An 18,243-nucleotide genomic window follows, 5' to 3' on the forward strand; every position below is an offset into this window, starting at 1 on the left:
TATAATAGCAATAATCTAGCAATCTTACTTACTCTCATGGATTTATATATATATATATATATATATATATATCTACAACCATAATCTTGTAAAACGATCTTCGCAAATATCTTTCTCTATTTCTCTCTTTTAACATGAAACCATCTTTTCCTATCATTTTTCTTCATTCTTTCTTTTAAGATCCTTAATGTTTTCTAACTAAAATCCTTCGACGAGTTTTTCGTCCTTGTTCTACGAATCAACAACAAGTGAGAAGAGAAGAGAAGAAAAGAAAAGAGAAGAGAAGAGAAAAGAATCGGTGGGTTATAACGATAAAGTGTTTTTCTGTTATTTCGATGATGAAAAAAAAGAAGATGAACGAAAGAGTAAAAGGATTATCTTGAAAATTCGACGAACGTTTTCATCCTTCAACTACTCAACCTGTTTTAAAGTAAACAATAAAAAGCAAATAATACAACAACAACAACAACAAAACAAACATAATTCTGACTCAAATATCATGACAAAAAAAGAAAAAGAAAAAAGTAATTCAAGTTTCAAATCGTTCTCAGTGAAACAAACCATTTTCAAGAAAAATTTGTTTTGCACAAAATATATTTTTATTATTATTATTTAATTTGTCAATTTTTATATATTTTAAATTATATTATTATTTTGCCAAACTTAGTTTTATTATTTCATTTGAAAATTTCTCAATTTTACAAATTTTTACTTTTTATTATTTTATTTTATTTTATTTTAGTTGATTATTTTTTTCTAAAAATAAAATCGATATACATATCTATATTAATTTCTAATATAAAAAAATAATAATAATATAAAATAAAAATAATCCTGACTCAAACACCCTGACAAAAAAAAAACAAAAAAAAACAAACCAAATTAGAAATCGTTAAACCTGAATCAAATTAAATACAAAAATTCCTTTTGCAAAATATATATATATATATATATATTTATTTATTATTATTTTGATGTAATTTAAATGAATAAATCAATGCAAGAATTATTTCATCGTTTTGAGGATAAGGACACCAAAGTGTATCCAGTTGAACGACTACAACGGGATTGGCTACCCACGTGTATCGTTCCGCTTCTTGAAGACAACGAAAAAGACTGTAAAAAATATTTCTCAAAACTTCCATCTCTTTCTCTCTCTCTCTATCTCTCTCTCATATCTTCTTCCTATTTAATAAATATTAATTAAAAATAAATATCACTACTTAACAAGTTTCAACACAATCTTCATTATAATATAATTATATTGTTTGTGCAATTTTAATATAATATTTTCCAAATATTCTTCTAAAACTGTAAAATACTTTACAGTTGTTTTCATTGTTTTCGTTGTTCTTGTTGTTGTTGTTGTTATTGTTATTATAATAAATATATAAATATATAAATATAAAATAATGAAACATTAACAAATTGTAACTGTAAGTGGATTGAACAAACTACAAAAAAAAAAAAGAAAATAGAAAACACTAAATCATTAATCGGTCAAATGAAATTCTCTCTCATTATAAGCAAACTTAAAACCATATCGGAAGTTCGACTTTAGTTGACCTCGTTAAACCATTTACGGTGTCTATTATAACGGTTAATTTTCATAGTAAAAAAAAAAAAACATAAAAAAATAACACTCTCTTTTCTCTCTTTCTCTAATTTAAAACGTTGACCAACCGATTCGTAAACCGTCAGTGCAAAAGGGTCCAATGAGAAATGTAAGAGTGGTATGAGTTAAATAGGAGTATGGGGTGGAGGGGGGTTCCTCATTATACCCAGTAGCGGGTTTATTTTAAACGTTACGCATGATTAATCATGTCAAGAACCATAAGTGTGGGTGTATGGTTAAATCGATAATGATGATGATGATTCGATATATTTTATCGTAAACTTATTACCTACCAACCGGTTGGTTAAGTTAGGTTAGCTTGAGTTAGGTTAGGTTGTACAGTTGTTGTTAGGTTAGGTTAGGTTAAGTTGAATTGGTACAGTATTAATAAGAAATGGAGAAAATTAAACGTTAAAAGATTATTTTATGTTGATATCGTTAATCACAAATAGAAAACAACATTTAATTGCGTTTATTACATATTTACAATAATAATAATAATAATAATAATATAGAGAGTTTAATGGTCGATGTTAAATTACATTTATTAAATGTTATTATGATTTTTTTTAAATACTTTTTTAATGTCTTTAATTTCTTTTTTTTAATTATTTTTTACTAAACATTTCAATAATATATATATATATATATATATATATATATGTGTGTGTGTGTTTAAAATATTATGTGGATTTTTGATATCTGTTAAATAAAATCTACTGTAAACATAAATATATGTGCGCTAATTATTTTTCTTATTAGATTTTTTTATGAGTATTATAATAAAACCTAGTGATAAATGTAACTGTATATATATGTGTGTAATTATAATTAAATAATTAAATTTAAAGAAATAATTGACTGTAAAATAAAAAAAAATAAAAAACATTGAGATAGAAAGGAAGGAAGGAAGGATGGTGGAAGTACTTAATCAAGTAAATATTTTCATGTCATGTTAAAAATCCTTTAATGATGTTCAAAACTCATAACCGTAACCGACAATTGCAAAACCTCGGTAAATATTATCCTGAGAGAGTTTAGCTAGGTAATAAGTCGTTTGTTTTTACGCAAAATCGTTTGAAAAAAAAAAAGTTCGTGTGTTGATAGGAATGAGAAATAAAGAAAGAAAGAAAGAAAGAATGAATGAATGAATGAAAGAAAGTAAAGGAGATATCTAATATTAATGTTCGAGGTCATGTAATTAGCCTTTTTGAACCGCAACGAATATATTTCCTTGTTAATTTTATGATTTTCATCTAACCCTAAGAAAACGTGGCGTTAAATTAGAAAATTCGATCGAGTATTTGAGTATTTCATCTTTACAGTCTACCATTTTGTTTTATTTTTAAGAGTTTCTTTTCTTTTCTTTTCTTTTCTTTGAATTATAATTTCAATGTATGAAATAAAAATGTGACATTTTTTTTCGTATTTTGTGTGATTTGTTTCAATTTAGTACACAGTATAGATTTTCACGCGTTTATTTTGTATTTTTTATCGCAAATTTAAAAATTTTATTTAGAGGTTATATAGTAGGATCTTTAGGTTGTTTAAGTATTCAATAGATGGCGTTGTGTATTACAATTTGTAGCGGTACGACCGATGGTCGCGCCATCTAAGTTACTAGAAGGCTAGGGAACCACGCTAGCAAGTGTGGTCACCAGACGAGTACAGTCTGTGCGTAGCCGTTGAGAAGTGTACAAGAAAGCAAAGCAAGTCGCATCCTAACAATAAAGATCATAAAACAAATTCAGTCTAATATTATCTTTACTATAGAGAAACCCTCTACAGTAAATTGGTGCCGAAACCCGGGAACGTACGCGTAAAAAAATAAAAAAATAATACAAAAACTAAAATAGAAAAAATAATAAAAAGAAGAACAATGGCACAATCAACCAGCGAAGCCAACGTGGCCCGTGCCGAGACCGACACAAAGGAAGTCAACGCCAGTGAGTTTAGAAATATAACGCTTCCAGCTTTTTGGAAAGAGGAACCAAATTTATGGTTCGTAATGTTGGAAAAGGAATTCACGGCGTACAACGTTAAATCGGATGCCGTAAAGTTTTCAGCGGTGATAAGGAATTTGGATACCACGCTGATAAGAGAGGTACACGACATCTTAGCATCCCCCCCCGAGCAATGTACGTATACACATTTAAAGGAAGCCTTAATACACAGACTAACTAAATCCGACGAACAACGGCTAAGGCGATTGTTAATGGGAATTGAGTTAGGAGACAAAAAACCGTCCGAACTTTGGAGAGAAATGAAACGCCTAGCAGGTGATAGTGTTAGCGAAAAAATGCTCCTAACGTTATGGATGCAAAGGATGCCAACCAGGATACAAGAGATCCTCGCCATTGCAGACGAAATTACGTCACCTGCAAAGTTAGCGGAAATGGGTGACAAGATCCTCGGGAGAGAGCGTCTGCCGGAAACGGCCGCCATTACTGAAGCAGCGCCAATAAGAAGTACCGCTCAAACAACAATCAACAGCGAGGTAGCGGAAATCAAGCGGGAAATCAAGCGGGAAATCGCGCAACTAACAGAGAAGATGGAAAAATTGATGCGCGGCAGAAGAAGGTACCGAAGTTTCCGCGGAAGATCCCGAAGTAGAAGCCGATCATCAAGCAAACACCGAAACAATGACGGCCTATGTTATTACCACTGGAAATTCGCGGAACAATCGTGGAAGTGCAGACCCCCGTGCAAGTGGACAGGCCCGGATAAAAGAAAGCCTTCGGAAAACTAATGCAAGCGTCTCAAATAGAGGCAGTTGACGACGCGACGAGAAACCTGCGCCTCATGGTAAATGATAGGAAAACAGGAGCATGTTTTCTGATAGACACTGGTGCAGACGTCTCAGTGATTCCACGTACTTCGATAAGTGAAACCAAAGACAATACGTGTAAGTTGTACGCGGCAAATGGTGCAGAAATAGACACATACGGAAAAAAACTTTTAAACTTAAATCTTGGACTCCGTCGAGATTTTTCATGGAGATTCATTATAGCGAATGTTTCTAAAGCAATAATAGGCGCCGATTTCTTGCATTTTTATAATTTATTACCTGATTTAAGAAACAAAAAAATTGTTGGACGGCAATACATTGCTTTCTAGGAAAGCAGAATTAGTAAGTATTGACGTTCCAACCATTTTGACCATTAACTGTAATAGTCCGTATTTAGAACTTTTTAGGGAGTACGCAGATTTAACGAAACCAACTTCAAGGAAACCCATCAGCCACACGGTGAAACATCATATAATCACAAAAGGTCCTCCAATAGCAGAGAGAGCAAGAAGGCTAAATCCGGAAAAACTGCGAATCGCACAAGCCGAATTTCAGCAACTAGTCAACGAAGGAATCTGTCGCCCGTCCAAGAGTCAATGGGCGAGCCCTCTGCATATGGTACCAAAGAAAAACGGCGAATGGAGGCCATGTGGAGATTATAGGCGACTAAATAGCGTTACGGTACCAGACAGGTACCCCATTCCACATGTACACGACGTCACGCAACAATTTCGTGACTGTAACATATTTTCTACAATAGACTTGTCTAGAGCATATCACCAAATTCCGTTGGCTGAGGAAGATATAGAAAAAACAGCGGTAATCACACCTTTTGGTCTGTACGAATACACAGTGATGCCTTTCGGTTTATGTAACGCGGCGCAAACGTTCCAAAGGTTTATGAACATAGTATTAAGCAAATTAGATTTTTGTGCCTGTTACATAGATGATATAATTGTAGCGTCTAAAAATAAGGAATCCCATGAAAAACATCTGCGTGCAATATTCGATAGACTTAGGCAATATGGACTAACAATAAACATTTCAAAGTGCAATTTTTTTCAAAATAGCGTAAACTACTTAGGTTATAAGATAGATAATAAGGGTATAGCGCCGTTGGATGAGCGAGTCCACGCTATACAAAACTATACAAAACCAAAGACTGTTTCAGATATGCGACGTTTCCTTGGGGTAGTGAATTTTTATAGGAGGTTCTTACCAAAGGCTGCAGAATGGCTTGATCCACTTAACAAATATATGGTAGGTGCCAAGAAGCACGACAAAAGACTGATAGAATGGAATCAAGCAGCGGAAGAAGCTTTCAAAAAAGCCAAAGAAGCAATTGCCACAGCAACATTATTGGCATACCCAAAAGAAAAAGCGATATTAAAATTAAAGACTGATGCTTCCGATAATGCAATTGGAGCAGTGTTAGAACAACTCTGTGATAACAAATGGGAACCACTAGGATATTTCTCAAGGAAACTAGAAAAAGCGCAAATTAGATATAGTGTGTATGATAGGGAATTGTTAGCTATCTATAAAAGTTTAAAGTTTTTTAGGTATTTTGTCGAAGGAAGAGAATTAATAATAGAGACTGACCATAAACCACTGTCATACGCTTTTAAGCAAAATACGGACAAAGCAAGCCCAAGACAAGCCAGACAGTTGGATTACGTAGGACAGTTTACTTCCAAAATTGTTTACGTTGCTGGAAAGGACAATGTGGCAGCTGACGCTATGTCAAGACTGGAAACCATAGACATGCCAGTCCTAGTATCAACAGAAGAGCTAATGGCAAAGCAACAAGAGGATGACGAACTAAAGAATATTTTGGCAGAAGAAAAATGGAACCTGCAGAAGATTTTCCTCGATAGCTCTGATAAATACATATATGGCGACATAGTAGGAAAAAGCATAAGACCATACGTTCCAGTCTCTTTACGGAGGCAGATTTTTAAGAACGTACACAATTTGTCACATCCCAGCGGCAGAGTAACAAAACACCTTATAGGAAAAAGCTTCATGTGGCCAAAGATGAACAAAGATATCGCAGAATGGTCAAGTACATGTTTAGCATGCCAAAAGTGCAAAATAAGCCGTCATAACAAACAGGTACCTTCGAAAATAGAAGTACCACAAGGACGTTTCGAACATGTACACATAGATATAATAGGTCCATTACCAACGATTAAAAATATGAGATACTGCCTAACTATGATCGATAGGTTTACTCGATGGCCAGAAGCAATTCCAATGCCAGATACCTCAGCAGATACAGTGGCAACAACATTCTATTCGCAGTGGATTTCGAGATTTGGTTCTCCTATTACAATTACAACTGATCAAGGAACACAATTTGAAAGTCAACTATTTGAAGCATTAACCAAATTAGTCGGAGCGAAAAGAATTAGAACAACAGCATATCACCCTGCATCAAATGGAATGATAGAAAGATGGCATAGATCACTTAAAGCAGCAATAATGTGCCACGAAGAAAAAGACTGGGTAGGAATATTACCAACAGTGCTCCTTGGTCTACGCACAAGTCTAAAAGAAGATATAAAAGCTTCAGCTGCGGAATTGGTATATGGTGAAAACATCAGACTACCAGGAGAATTTTTCCTCAGCGAAGAGCTATTACAAGATCCACACATATTCCTAGAAAAATTAAGACAACATATAAGGCAAATCAGACCGATACCCACAGCACACCATATCAAAAAGAAACATTTTATTCAGGATAGGTTGTATACATGTACGCACATATTTTTAAGGGTTGACGCTGTAAAAAAACCATTAGAAGCGCCTTACGAAGGTCCATACGAAATTATACAAAGACTTACAGATAATATTTTCAAAATTAACTATAAAGGAAAACATATAAATGTATCTATAGAAAGACTAAAACCAGCGTTCATCGAAAAAGATTGCAATACCGATTCGTATGTACCAATTAAAACTTATTAGGTTAGGATAGAGATAATGCAATATTTTTATATATCTTTATATATTTTTATATTTTTATACACTTGTAAACATCTATAATTTTAAGTTTCGCATTTTATGTAATAAGAAAAATGCTCCGAAGGGAGTAATGTAGCGGTACGACCGATGGTCGCGCCATCTAAGTTACTAGAAGGCTAGGGAACCACGCTAGCAAGTGTGGTCACCAGACGAGTACAGTCTGTGCGTAGCCGTTGAGAAGTGTACAAGAAAGCAAAGCAAGTCGCATCCTAACAATAAAGATCATAAAACAAATTCAGTCTAATATTATCTTTACTATAGAGAAACCCTCTACAAATTCAATTTTTTGGATATTGGGATAATCTTTGGCAGGGGCGTTGGCGTAGCAAATTCGACCTATCTACTCTAATTTGAAATTTAGTCACCAGATGGCGCATTTTCAAGTGCTAGAGATCCCACGTGACGTAGCAATTCGACTATATATATATATAGATATACATTTTACTTTTTATTATTTATTATATCAGTATATATATTTTTTAATTTTTTTCATTACTTTTATTTTTTACTATTACTGTCGTCTTTCTTCGTTATGGTAATAACGAATCCCACCACACCTATTCACGCAGAAATGGCAATCATTCTTAATTTACATACTCGTTTAACCAACAAGTTTTCTTCTATCTCTCTCTCTCTCTCTCTCTCTCTCTCTCACACATACTCTGACACTCTCATACTCATTTATTCTCTCTCTTTATCTGTATCTTTCATGATAAGCGTACTCGTACTTCAATTCTTTATATAAAAAAAAATGGATAAAATGAAATGAAACTAACCTACACGTTAAGTTTACTAACACGTTGCTGCAACTAGGGGGGCGGGAGGTGCGGGAGGTTCGAGGAGGAGGCCCACCCGTGACGATGAATTAACTTTGTTCAACAAAAAAAAATTGTAGAGCATCTTTTTAGGTATTGTCAGGACAAGTATACCCATTGGTTACACTTACATTAGCGTGTGTGTGTGTGTGTAATGGTGTATACTTGTTTCGATTCTTGTATCCGATTAGTCAAAGAAGATACTCACGAATGTGCGAGCGTGTTACACCGCAGCATGTGGTGTGCATGAATAGTTATGAGAACAGGGATTGGTATTATATATGTGTAACATTTTTTTAAGTATGTTTTTTGTTCTCTTATTTGTTTTACATACGAACCAGTGATGAGCAATTTTATCAGAAAAATCGAATCATTTAATCAAATTACTTGTTTTTCTTTTTTGTATTTAACAAATATTTGTTAATTGTTCATTTTCATCTCACAGTTTGGTTTGGTTTGGTTTGGTTTGGTTTGGTTTGGTTTTGTTGTTTGGGTTACATTTTTACATTTTTTACAAGCCCTATTTTTTGTAGATTTTTTTGTTTAACACTCAGATATTAGTTTGTGTTCATTGATTTCATTTGGAATTGGTGAATTTGGCCACCACTGTCTTTGTGTGTTTCTGTGTTTGTGTATGGGTGTTGTAACCTGCTTAAATCTTTCGTGTATTTCAATTGGTTTAGGCAAGGTGTAATATTTTGTTGAAAAGATTTCGCATACTTGGATTCCATTCGTCGTAAGAACGAGAGAAAGAGAGATAGATAGAGAGAGAGAGAGAGAGAGAGAGAGAGAGAGAAAACTTACACCAGTACATAGTTCGAATCAAATTATTGCGTGGTCTCTCGCACGCGTGTTTTTGCATCCATGTATATGTGTATATGTGTTCAACGAGTTGGTATACAAAAGGGGACGAACGTACCGTGGAAAATTATGCGAATGTACGAAGGAATTGCAAGTAAGTGCCCAGTAATGGACAGGTACACACAATTTCACGTGGTTTTCTACGCACCATGAGAAAGAGAGATAGAGATAGAGAGAGAGAGAGAGAGAGAGAGAGAGAGAGAGAGAAGGAGAGACTCGTTTCGCTTAAAAGAAAATCTTACAAGGATTTGAGTATATTGAGAACTATCAAAATGATTTTATAATCTTCAATAATCTTCCAATAAAATCATTTCAATCGTAATATTTATCGATAGTTGTAATTCGATCGTGATTATTAAAAAAAAAAAAAAAAATAATAATAATAATAATAATAATAATAATAATAATAAAAAAATTATGACGAGTCTCATAAAATCTGATTTACAGTTTAAACATAAAAATTTTAAATTATCGATTAATTTATAAAAAAAATTAAACAATTTAAATATATAGTATATATAAACAATTTTTATTTTATAAATTTAAATATAATATAAACAATTTAATTATTTAAATATAAACAATTTAAATATATATTGGTTTGGTAACTAAATCATTGCTGAACTTAAAAAGCCACCTATCGACAAAATTCGCAATCATTTATTTGCCAATCCAAAACAGTTCCCTAAACAATTTTTATTTAATTTAAATATTAAACAATTATAAATATAAATAAATAATCCATCGATTAATAATTTAACACCTTCATAACGGTTTATCAAATATTTTATTCTATGACACATTAAATTCTGTTAGTAACATAACCTATCTCTTTTTTTATACACATGAACGTGTTTAGGAAAAGGGGTTGGTGGGGGAGGTAGTGAGGGGTCGGAGAGGGGAGGGAGGGAGGGAGGTTGTTGTGAAGTAGAAAGAGAGGGAAGTTTACGTGTACAGATTTATGTGAATAATTTTTTGTTTATTATAAAATTCTCTCTTGCGCTTAATCGACATCGACATCTTAATGGGCCGCGTAAATTCGTAAGACGAGTACCCTAACCACGAAAGTTGTTTATTTTACCTGTATATATATATATACCTATCTCTTTTTCTCTCACGAGAGAATCATTTTTATAAATACCATTATGTGAGACCGTATCCGTAGGGCAACTTTATTAGCGAGCTATCCGAGCACGCATCTATACCAACCATGATCATTTTCTCAAGAACCTGTCAATTATTTAGATTTATGATTCCCCTCTCTCTCTCTCTCTCTCTCTTTTTTTAACAGTATGTATATATATATATATATATATTTTTGTTAAGCATGAACTCTGTAAGAAGAAGAAGAAGGTAATCGCAACATCACAGTAAGTTTATCAACGTTTTTATTATATTTTTAGGTTAGATGTGAAGATAATTTTGATTATGAACAATCAAGTAAGTATATATATATTTATTTATAGATATATAGATATATATATATATATAGAGAGAGAGAGAGAGAAAGAAAGAAAAGTTAAAGCTTAGCATGGCATAAGTTTTTATCGGGCGATGACAAATCGATATTACACACGCCATCTTGCATTTAGACCGGTTCTCCGCTCGGACGATTCTCTCTCGGTTCGTTCCCTCTTAATTAATTCCCTCGCGCTCCGCTGTAATCAATTTTCCCTCTTCTTCGAACCTCTAAGTCTATACACACACACACATACATAGATATATACCTTTAATGATGTAGGTATTGGTATAGAAGTAGTATAGGTTATGTTGGTAAAGGTTCAGAAGTAGTATAGGTTATGTTAGTATAGTTTATGTAGAATGTATAGGTTCATTCAAAAATTTATGTATATGTATAGGTTTATGTAAGTATTGGTGATACCAAAAATATATATACAGTATATACTGTACAATACATTATTACACAATACAATACTACAGTATATACTGTACAATAATATATATATATATATATATATATATAATAGTATAGGTTATGTAGGTATATTTTTGGTTTGGTATACTTTATGTAGAAAGTAAGGTTGATACAAAAATAAATGTATATGCATTCCTATATGTAAATATAGGTGATACAAAAACATATATACAGTAGTATAGGTTATGTATAGGTATAGGTTTATATAAATACACACAGATATATATATATGTGTGTGGATGGTTAACAAGAACACTTATGATTCTATATATACACTCACATAACATTAATACAAAAAAATAATAGAAATACAGTAACAAAAACGATTAGTAATTTTGGTTATGTAGGTAAAGATACAGACGTAGTACAGGTTATGTTTTAATACTTTATTTAGAAGGTATAGGTTCATACAAAAATATATATATATATATACATCTATAGAAACATTGCAGATGTTTAACACGAACATTTATAATTCTATATATAAACTCACATAACCTTAATACAAAAAATACAGAAATACAGTAATAAAACTGAACATTTCACAAGTACCTCCATCTGTCGAAGTAATTTGAATGATTCGATATTTTCACCTACAAACATTTGAAAACTTAATACACTTTTATATTTATAATATTCTTAACAAAATTCTTCATACATATACATATGTGTGTGTGTGTGTGTGTGTATTCTTGTTCGATAGTTGCCAAGTATATACAGTGATGTAATTCGTAAATCGACTAAGAAAAAAAAAAAAAGGAAAACAAAGATCTTTTAAAGCGGTACATCGTACCGAAGAATTCCATTATAAATAAGGTATCCTTTTTTTTTTTAACTTTTACATACATAGATACTTTACATACGTAGATACTTTACATAGAATCTTGGTGGAAGATCTATTACCTAGAATATTACCCAGACCTTTTCTTTTGCTTGTTTCATATGTAAATCTCGAACCATGAGCTGGTGAGAAGAGCCCGTTATTAACGGAGCGAAGATGCTCGGATTATACAGCAATACAATACATAATATACATATATATACTATACACTAACACATTAGCATGTTAAAAAACTCATTCGTAAATGTTTTAATTGAACAACTTTAAGTGCCGTTTTACTTTGCTAAAAGTTACGAAAACCTTTGGGTATTATACAAAATAACAAAAAAAAAAAAAAGATTATAAAAAGAATAAAAAAAAGGAAAGGAAAGGGGAAGAAGAGGATGGGTGATACAAGGTAGGCGACCTTGAATATAAACGTTCCAAGGCCACCCTTTCACTCCTGAGCTTACATCGAGCTTAGCAATCTCTTATATTCTTGACCTTTTTTTTTTTATTCTCAAGAATATCCTGGCACGATCCTTGCAAGAATAGAAGCAGACTTGCGTGTACATTTTAATGATGGTAAGAATAATGGGCAGCCCTGGGAGGAGAAGCCCTTCCTTAAGGAATCTTTACATCTTCTTTCGTCCTTTAGGTTTTGAAGCAGCTAATTAACAAGTGGTTGGTTGTAGTAGTAGGAAAATTGATGGGAATTGTGGAATTAAAGGAAATAGGATGATGGGTGGTTTCAACAACTTACAAAAAAATCTATTGGCTTTTCATTTTGTTTTATTTAAATGTTGTTGTTGTTGTTGTTGTTGTTGAACGGTAATAGTAATCCACATTATTTTCATTTTATTTTCCCATCTTTCTATCCCCCCTTTTCAAAGTTGTTCTTTTGCATGCTTCAAGAGTTCCGTAACAATGTCCGCGGAAATAGCGGCGAGTGGTACTCGCCATAATAGTAGTAGTAGTAGTAGTAGTAGTAGTCCTAAGCCTTGTTCGGCAATACCATCGACGTGTTTTAACGTTCAAGCGCCACTTTTCTCAGGGATTTATTTTGAAAAAGAAAGAAAGAAGAAACATTTTGCTTAATAGAAGGTAAGTATCTAATAAACTTAAAAATAAATGAACATTTTATTTTATGAAAAATAATCAAATCATTTGTTTAGAGTTTTTGTATACAGTATTTAGTTAGTATGATCAAACACAGTTAGGATTTGTTTATTAAAAAAATATCCTCCCTTTCCTTTTCCTATTCCTTCTGCTTTTCCTTCTCCTCATCATCATCATCATCATTATAATCATCATCATAATCATCATAATCATTGTCAGAATGTAGATACTTTCTTGTAGCACTTTATATTCGACATTAACGTTTTATATTTTATTAGATATGAAGGAGAGAGAACCTTCCAAGCTCGTTTTCGTTGTGCATCAACCGTGAGAGTCATTAATTCATAGGATAATGGTAACGTTAAAGAAGGAAACGAAAGAGAGTAAGAAGAAATGAGGAAGAAGAAGAAGAAGAAGAAGAGGAGGAGGAGGAGGAGGAGGAAGCTGTACAAAAAAAAAACTGTATAATGTCCGAAGGAGTCTTACTTGGACTAACTGTATTTCTCATTCGCGTAACAGCAGTGTAGAAATGATATTCCTCGTATGTAGAATTTAAAATGTAACCTAAGTTATTTTACATGTTATACAAGTAACATTTATATATAAACGTGAAAGATCGAAATAGTTAAGATTCACATAGAAAATAATGTTAAACCCTTTGCACTCAATCAGTTAACCCTTTTTATTCACTTGCACTAACCAACAAGTCGACGACGATTTCGATCCAAATTAGGGAAACATTTGACATGTACTTTAAAAGTCATTTATTAACAAACAAACTTATACAAATAATCAAATGTCATCAAATTTATTTCATTTTTAATATCAAAAACAAGAAAAATTGCGAATTATACTCTGTAATTAGTTTGTTGTATGATATTTCATAAAACAATACTCAAAATGCATTCTAGGTGTTTTTCATGACACGTATTATAATAATTTGTTACTTCCCATCTATCTTCAGGTGTATTACGATCAGAGTAAACCTTACAGTCCCTTTTCAACCCTTTAAGGGGTTATCTTTTAAGAAATATCTTATCACATATCGTAAATAAGCAGATAGATTAAACAAACGACTTAAAAACAGTCGGGCGCCGTATCAGTGCCATTTGAATTGACATTTCAATCTGCCGGGCGCTGATTCGGCGCCACTCGAGTGCAAAGGGTTAACTCATATCAAATAGGATTAAATCATTAAGTATATTTTTATATATTAATATTTAAAATATATACTGATGTATGTAAGTGATCATGTGAATCTTAACATTCTTTTTTACAGTGTTTCAAAAGCTTTAACTGTTTCTGTATTTAATCATAAGTTATTGATAAGATTTATTGTACAATAAAGAAATGTAATATTCTGTGTATAAGATTGAAAAGTATTAAAATAAACATTATTCAATCAAAAATCATTTGTTTAAATTATTTCTATCCTTTAAAACCAAATCCTGAACCTTTCCTGCCATCTCCTAGCACATCATATTCTCCTGTTACAAAAAAAAATTTTCGACAAAGTTTCGAAAATTTTTCGGAAAAGGTCTCTCGGAAATTCTTAGAAGTGAGGTCAATGAGGTCGAAAATTCTCGGAAATTGACCTCATTTCCAAGAACTTCCGAAATTCCGAGAAACCTCAATTCCAAGAATTGCCGAAAACGTGCCACCTCCTTGCACATCATGTGATCCTGTTACAAATTCAAATTTTCGAGAAAATTTTCAAAATTTTGTCGAAAAATTAATTTTGTAACAGGAGAACATGATAACCGAGGAAGTGGCATGAAAACGTGATACCTCCTTGCACATCATGTGATCCTGTTACAAATTCAAATTTTCGAGAAAATTTTCAAATTTTGTCGAAAAATTAACTTTGTAACAGGAGAACATGATACCCGAAGAAGTGGCACGAAAACTTGATACCTCCTGGTACATCATGTGATCCTGTTAAAAATTCAAATTTTCGAGAAAATTTTCAAATTTTGTCGAAAAATTAATTTTGTAACAGGAGAACATGATAACCGAGGAAGTGGCATGAAAACGTGATACCTCCTTGCACATCATGTGATCCTGTTAAAAATTCAAATTTTCGACAAAATTTGAAAATTTTGTCGAAAATCTGATTTTGTAACAGGAGAACATGATATGCGAGGAAGTGGCACGAGTTAATATTTTTCGAAAAAGTAAAAAGGGGCGTGGCTAAAGTTTCTTGGCCACAACCCATCTTCTGATTTATTAACACCCCTTTAAGAAAACCACATACCCTTTCTACGTCATCGTGACGTCATCACGCGGAAAATTTAAATAAAATGAAATATATTTTATTTGTCAAGACTGCCGGGATTCGAACCCGCGATCCGCGGATACGAATCCGAGACCCTAGCATCGAGCCACGAACAGTTCTTGCAAACTTTGTCTTAAAACTAGTATTTAAGGTACGGAATTGATGCGGGACTTTAAAATTTTATTAGAGTGTGATAAATACATCTTCTATCGCTCTCGGTCGTCGTGACGTCACGCCAAATAAATTTTATTTTTCAAGACTGCCGGGATTCGAACCCGGGATACCGCGGTTGCGAATCGGTGACTCTAGCACTGAGCCATCGAACCGTTCTTGAATGATATGTATTAAAACTTGTATTTAAGGTACAGAATTTATAAAAATAATAAGATACTACCTTGAGATGTTACAATTCGAAATTTTCTCGAAAAATTCCGAATTGTAACAGGAGAATATGATGTACCAGGAGGTGGCACGGTTAAGGAATTGATTTTACAGAGTAGAAATAATTGTAACAAAGTATTTTATTTAATTTAATGATATTTTATTCATTTTACTCACCTACAAAGAGTATTTTTTACAATTCTGTAATGTACATTTCATTTGTAACATAGATAAATTGTAATTTATATAAAAATGTAACTGTAAAACGTAGTACGTTATTTTTTGAGCCGCTGATTTGTGTTAAAAATCCATTGGATTGTCTTCTGATTGTCCTTTTAGTATCAGAAAATGTTTCCAAAGAGGAGATGGAGGAGTTGGAGGAGTTGGAGGAGATGATGGTGCGATCGTCCGTCCTCTGATTTGTTGAAAATTTGACACACTTGAGAAGGAACACACATGAGAAGATCAATGTGCCTTTAAACTTGGTGCAATAGCAGCGATGTGTAGGTCTGAGAAGTCGCCGATACCTGTAAAGTAAATTATTGTAGTTAAAATATTAATAAAAAATTTATATATTTATAATAATAATAAAAAGTTTGTTTATACCTTTTTTTAATTCATACCCATCCTAAAGAAGTTTTCATTTGAGAACAAAAGGGTTGTAATGAATGTGATAATGTCTAGGAAGATGACGTTGATATATTTCCTCTTTTTTCCCTTTCCCTTTCTCTCTCTCTCTTTTTTTTTTTATTGAGAGAAAAACAATTCCTAATTGTCCACAAATCGACGTGGACTCCCCTTCGATTTCTTGAACCGTTAAATACAGAGACAGCAGCAGCAGCAGTATCACCACTGCTCTTTATTATATATCTGATGATTTAACTTATTGTTAGATATATACAGAAACATCATCAAAAAAATCTCAACTTATTGTTAAATGTATACAGAAACATTCATAAAAAAAAAATCTTAACTAATGTTTAATTTTATACAGAGAAATATATAAAACACTTGACTTATTCTTAGATATATATATATATATACAGAAACATAAAGAGAACAGGTTTGGAATGCTACTGTAATGTTACTGTATAATATTCGCGTATACAGTAATGACGATTTTGGACGCGTTTAATACTCGTTTAGTATGCTACGTGGTGATTTGTTCAACTGCCACGCGAAAGACAAAGAAAGCGTGACGAAGCTTGTGTACGCGTGTATAAAATAAAATGAGAAAAAGAGAATAGATGAACAAGAATGCTTGGTGGACACCCGCTACGTGTCATGGGCCAGCAATTAGAATACTTGTGTTCATGGGAACAAGTTGGCGAAAAAAAAAAAGAAAAAGAAAAACAAGAAAACAAAAAATTATACATGCATATGTATACACGTACGCAATACTATTCGTACCACCATCATCGTTCGGTACTTCATTTTTTAAGTGAAAACTTCTTTTTAGAATGGGAGTGATCTGAAAAGACCCTACGGACTTATCGGAAAGACCCACAGGTGTGGTAAAACGAAAGGTAACCGTCAGACACAGATAACTGACACATGGTCTAAACGTAAAATTCATCGTCAGTCACATGTGACTGACACGGTCTAAACGTGAAATTCGTTGTCAGTTACATGTGACTGACGTGGCTCCAACGTGAAATTTATTGTCAGTCACATACGACTGACATGGCTCTAACGTGAAATTCATCGTCAGTCACATGCGACTGACACGGTCTAAACGTGAAACTCGTCGTCAGTCATATATGACTGACATGGTTTGAACGTGTGATTTTTGTCAGTCACATGTGACTGACATGGCTTGAACGTAAGATTCTTTGTCAGTCACGAGTGACTGACGCGGTCGGAACGTGTAATTTTTTGTCAGTCACATGTGACTGACGCGGCTTGAACATGGAAATTCGCAAATGCACGTTCATCGCCACTATCGCAAAACGAAAAGTTCATCGTCAGGCACCAACGCTTGACACGGCCTGAAAGTGAAGTTCAATGTCAGTCACTTATGACTGACTTGGCACCCAATGTGTTATTAATTATTATTATTATTCTTGTAATAATAATAATAATAATAATAATAATAATAATAATAATAATAATAATAATAATAATAAATTGCACTAACAATCGTGTGCACCAACAGTCGTGTGCACTAACTCGTGCGCCAACACAGAAACAATATGCCAACATGTGACTAAAAAAATATAATACAATTTATATACAGTTAAAATACAATTTAAATAAACGACTAGGAGTGGGGAGAAGTGGGGAACTAGTGGGAAGGAGTGGGGAAAAGTGCATTGAACGACCAATCCCTGACGATGAAAATATTATTTACAGAGAGAGAGAGAATGAGAGAATATGCCCGCCACTCTTTTTTAACTAGAAATATGAAAAATAATTGATACAGTTAAAATGCAATTTAAATAAACTACTAAGATTGGGGAGGATTGATTGGGGAGGGAAGGGGGAGGAGGGGTATTGCACGACCAATCATGACGATGAAAATATTATATTTACAGAGAGATAGAAATGAGCCAATCATTTGACTAGAAAAAAAAAATATATATAATATAATATAATTGATATATTTA

At 32.9% G+C, this 18,243-nt stretch overlaps 1 protein-coding gene across 1 annotated transcript; it reads left to right on the forward strand.

Annotated features, from left to right (window-relative positions):
- Positions 1–3,494: 3,494 nt before the first annotated feature.
- On the forward strand, positions 3,495–4,364 carry LOC149032878 (uncharacterized). Its single transcript, XM_089171457.1, has one exon. The coding sequence runs from the start codon at positions 3,495–3,497 to the stop codon at positions 4,362–4,364; it is 870 nt and encodes a 289-aa protein (XP_089027583.1).
- The last annotated feature ends 13,879 nt before the right edge of the window (positions 4,365–18,243 follow it).

The sequence above is a fragment of the Polistes dominula genome, unplaced genomic scaffold, assembly GCF_049000335.1.
Source record: "Polistes dominula isolate Pdom_NZ unplaced genomic scaffold, Pdom_raw_medaka contig_26, whole genome shotgun sequence".
Classification (NCBI taxonomy): domain Eukaryota; kingdom Metazoa; phylum Arthropoda; class Insecta; order Hymenoptera; family Vespidae; genus Polistes; species Polistes dominula.

What these genes read in the sequence shown, in the direction of transcription:
- LOC149032878 (XM_089171457.1), top strand. Translation starts at nt 3,495, where the DNA reads ATGGCACAATCAACCAGCGAAGCCAACGTGGCCCGTGCCGAGACCGAC.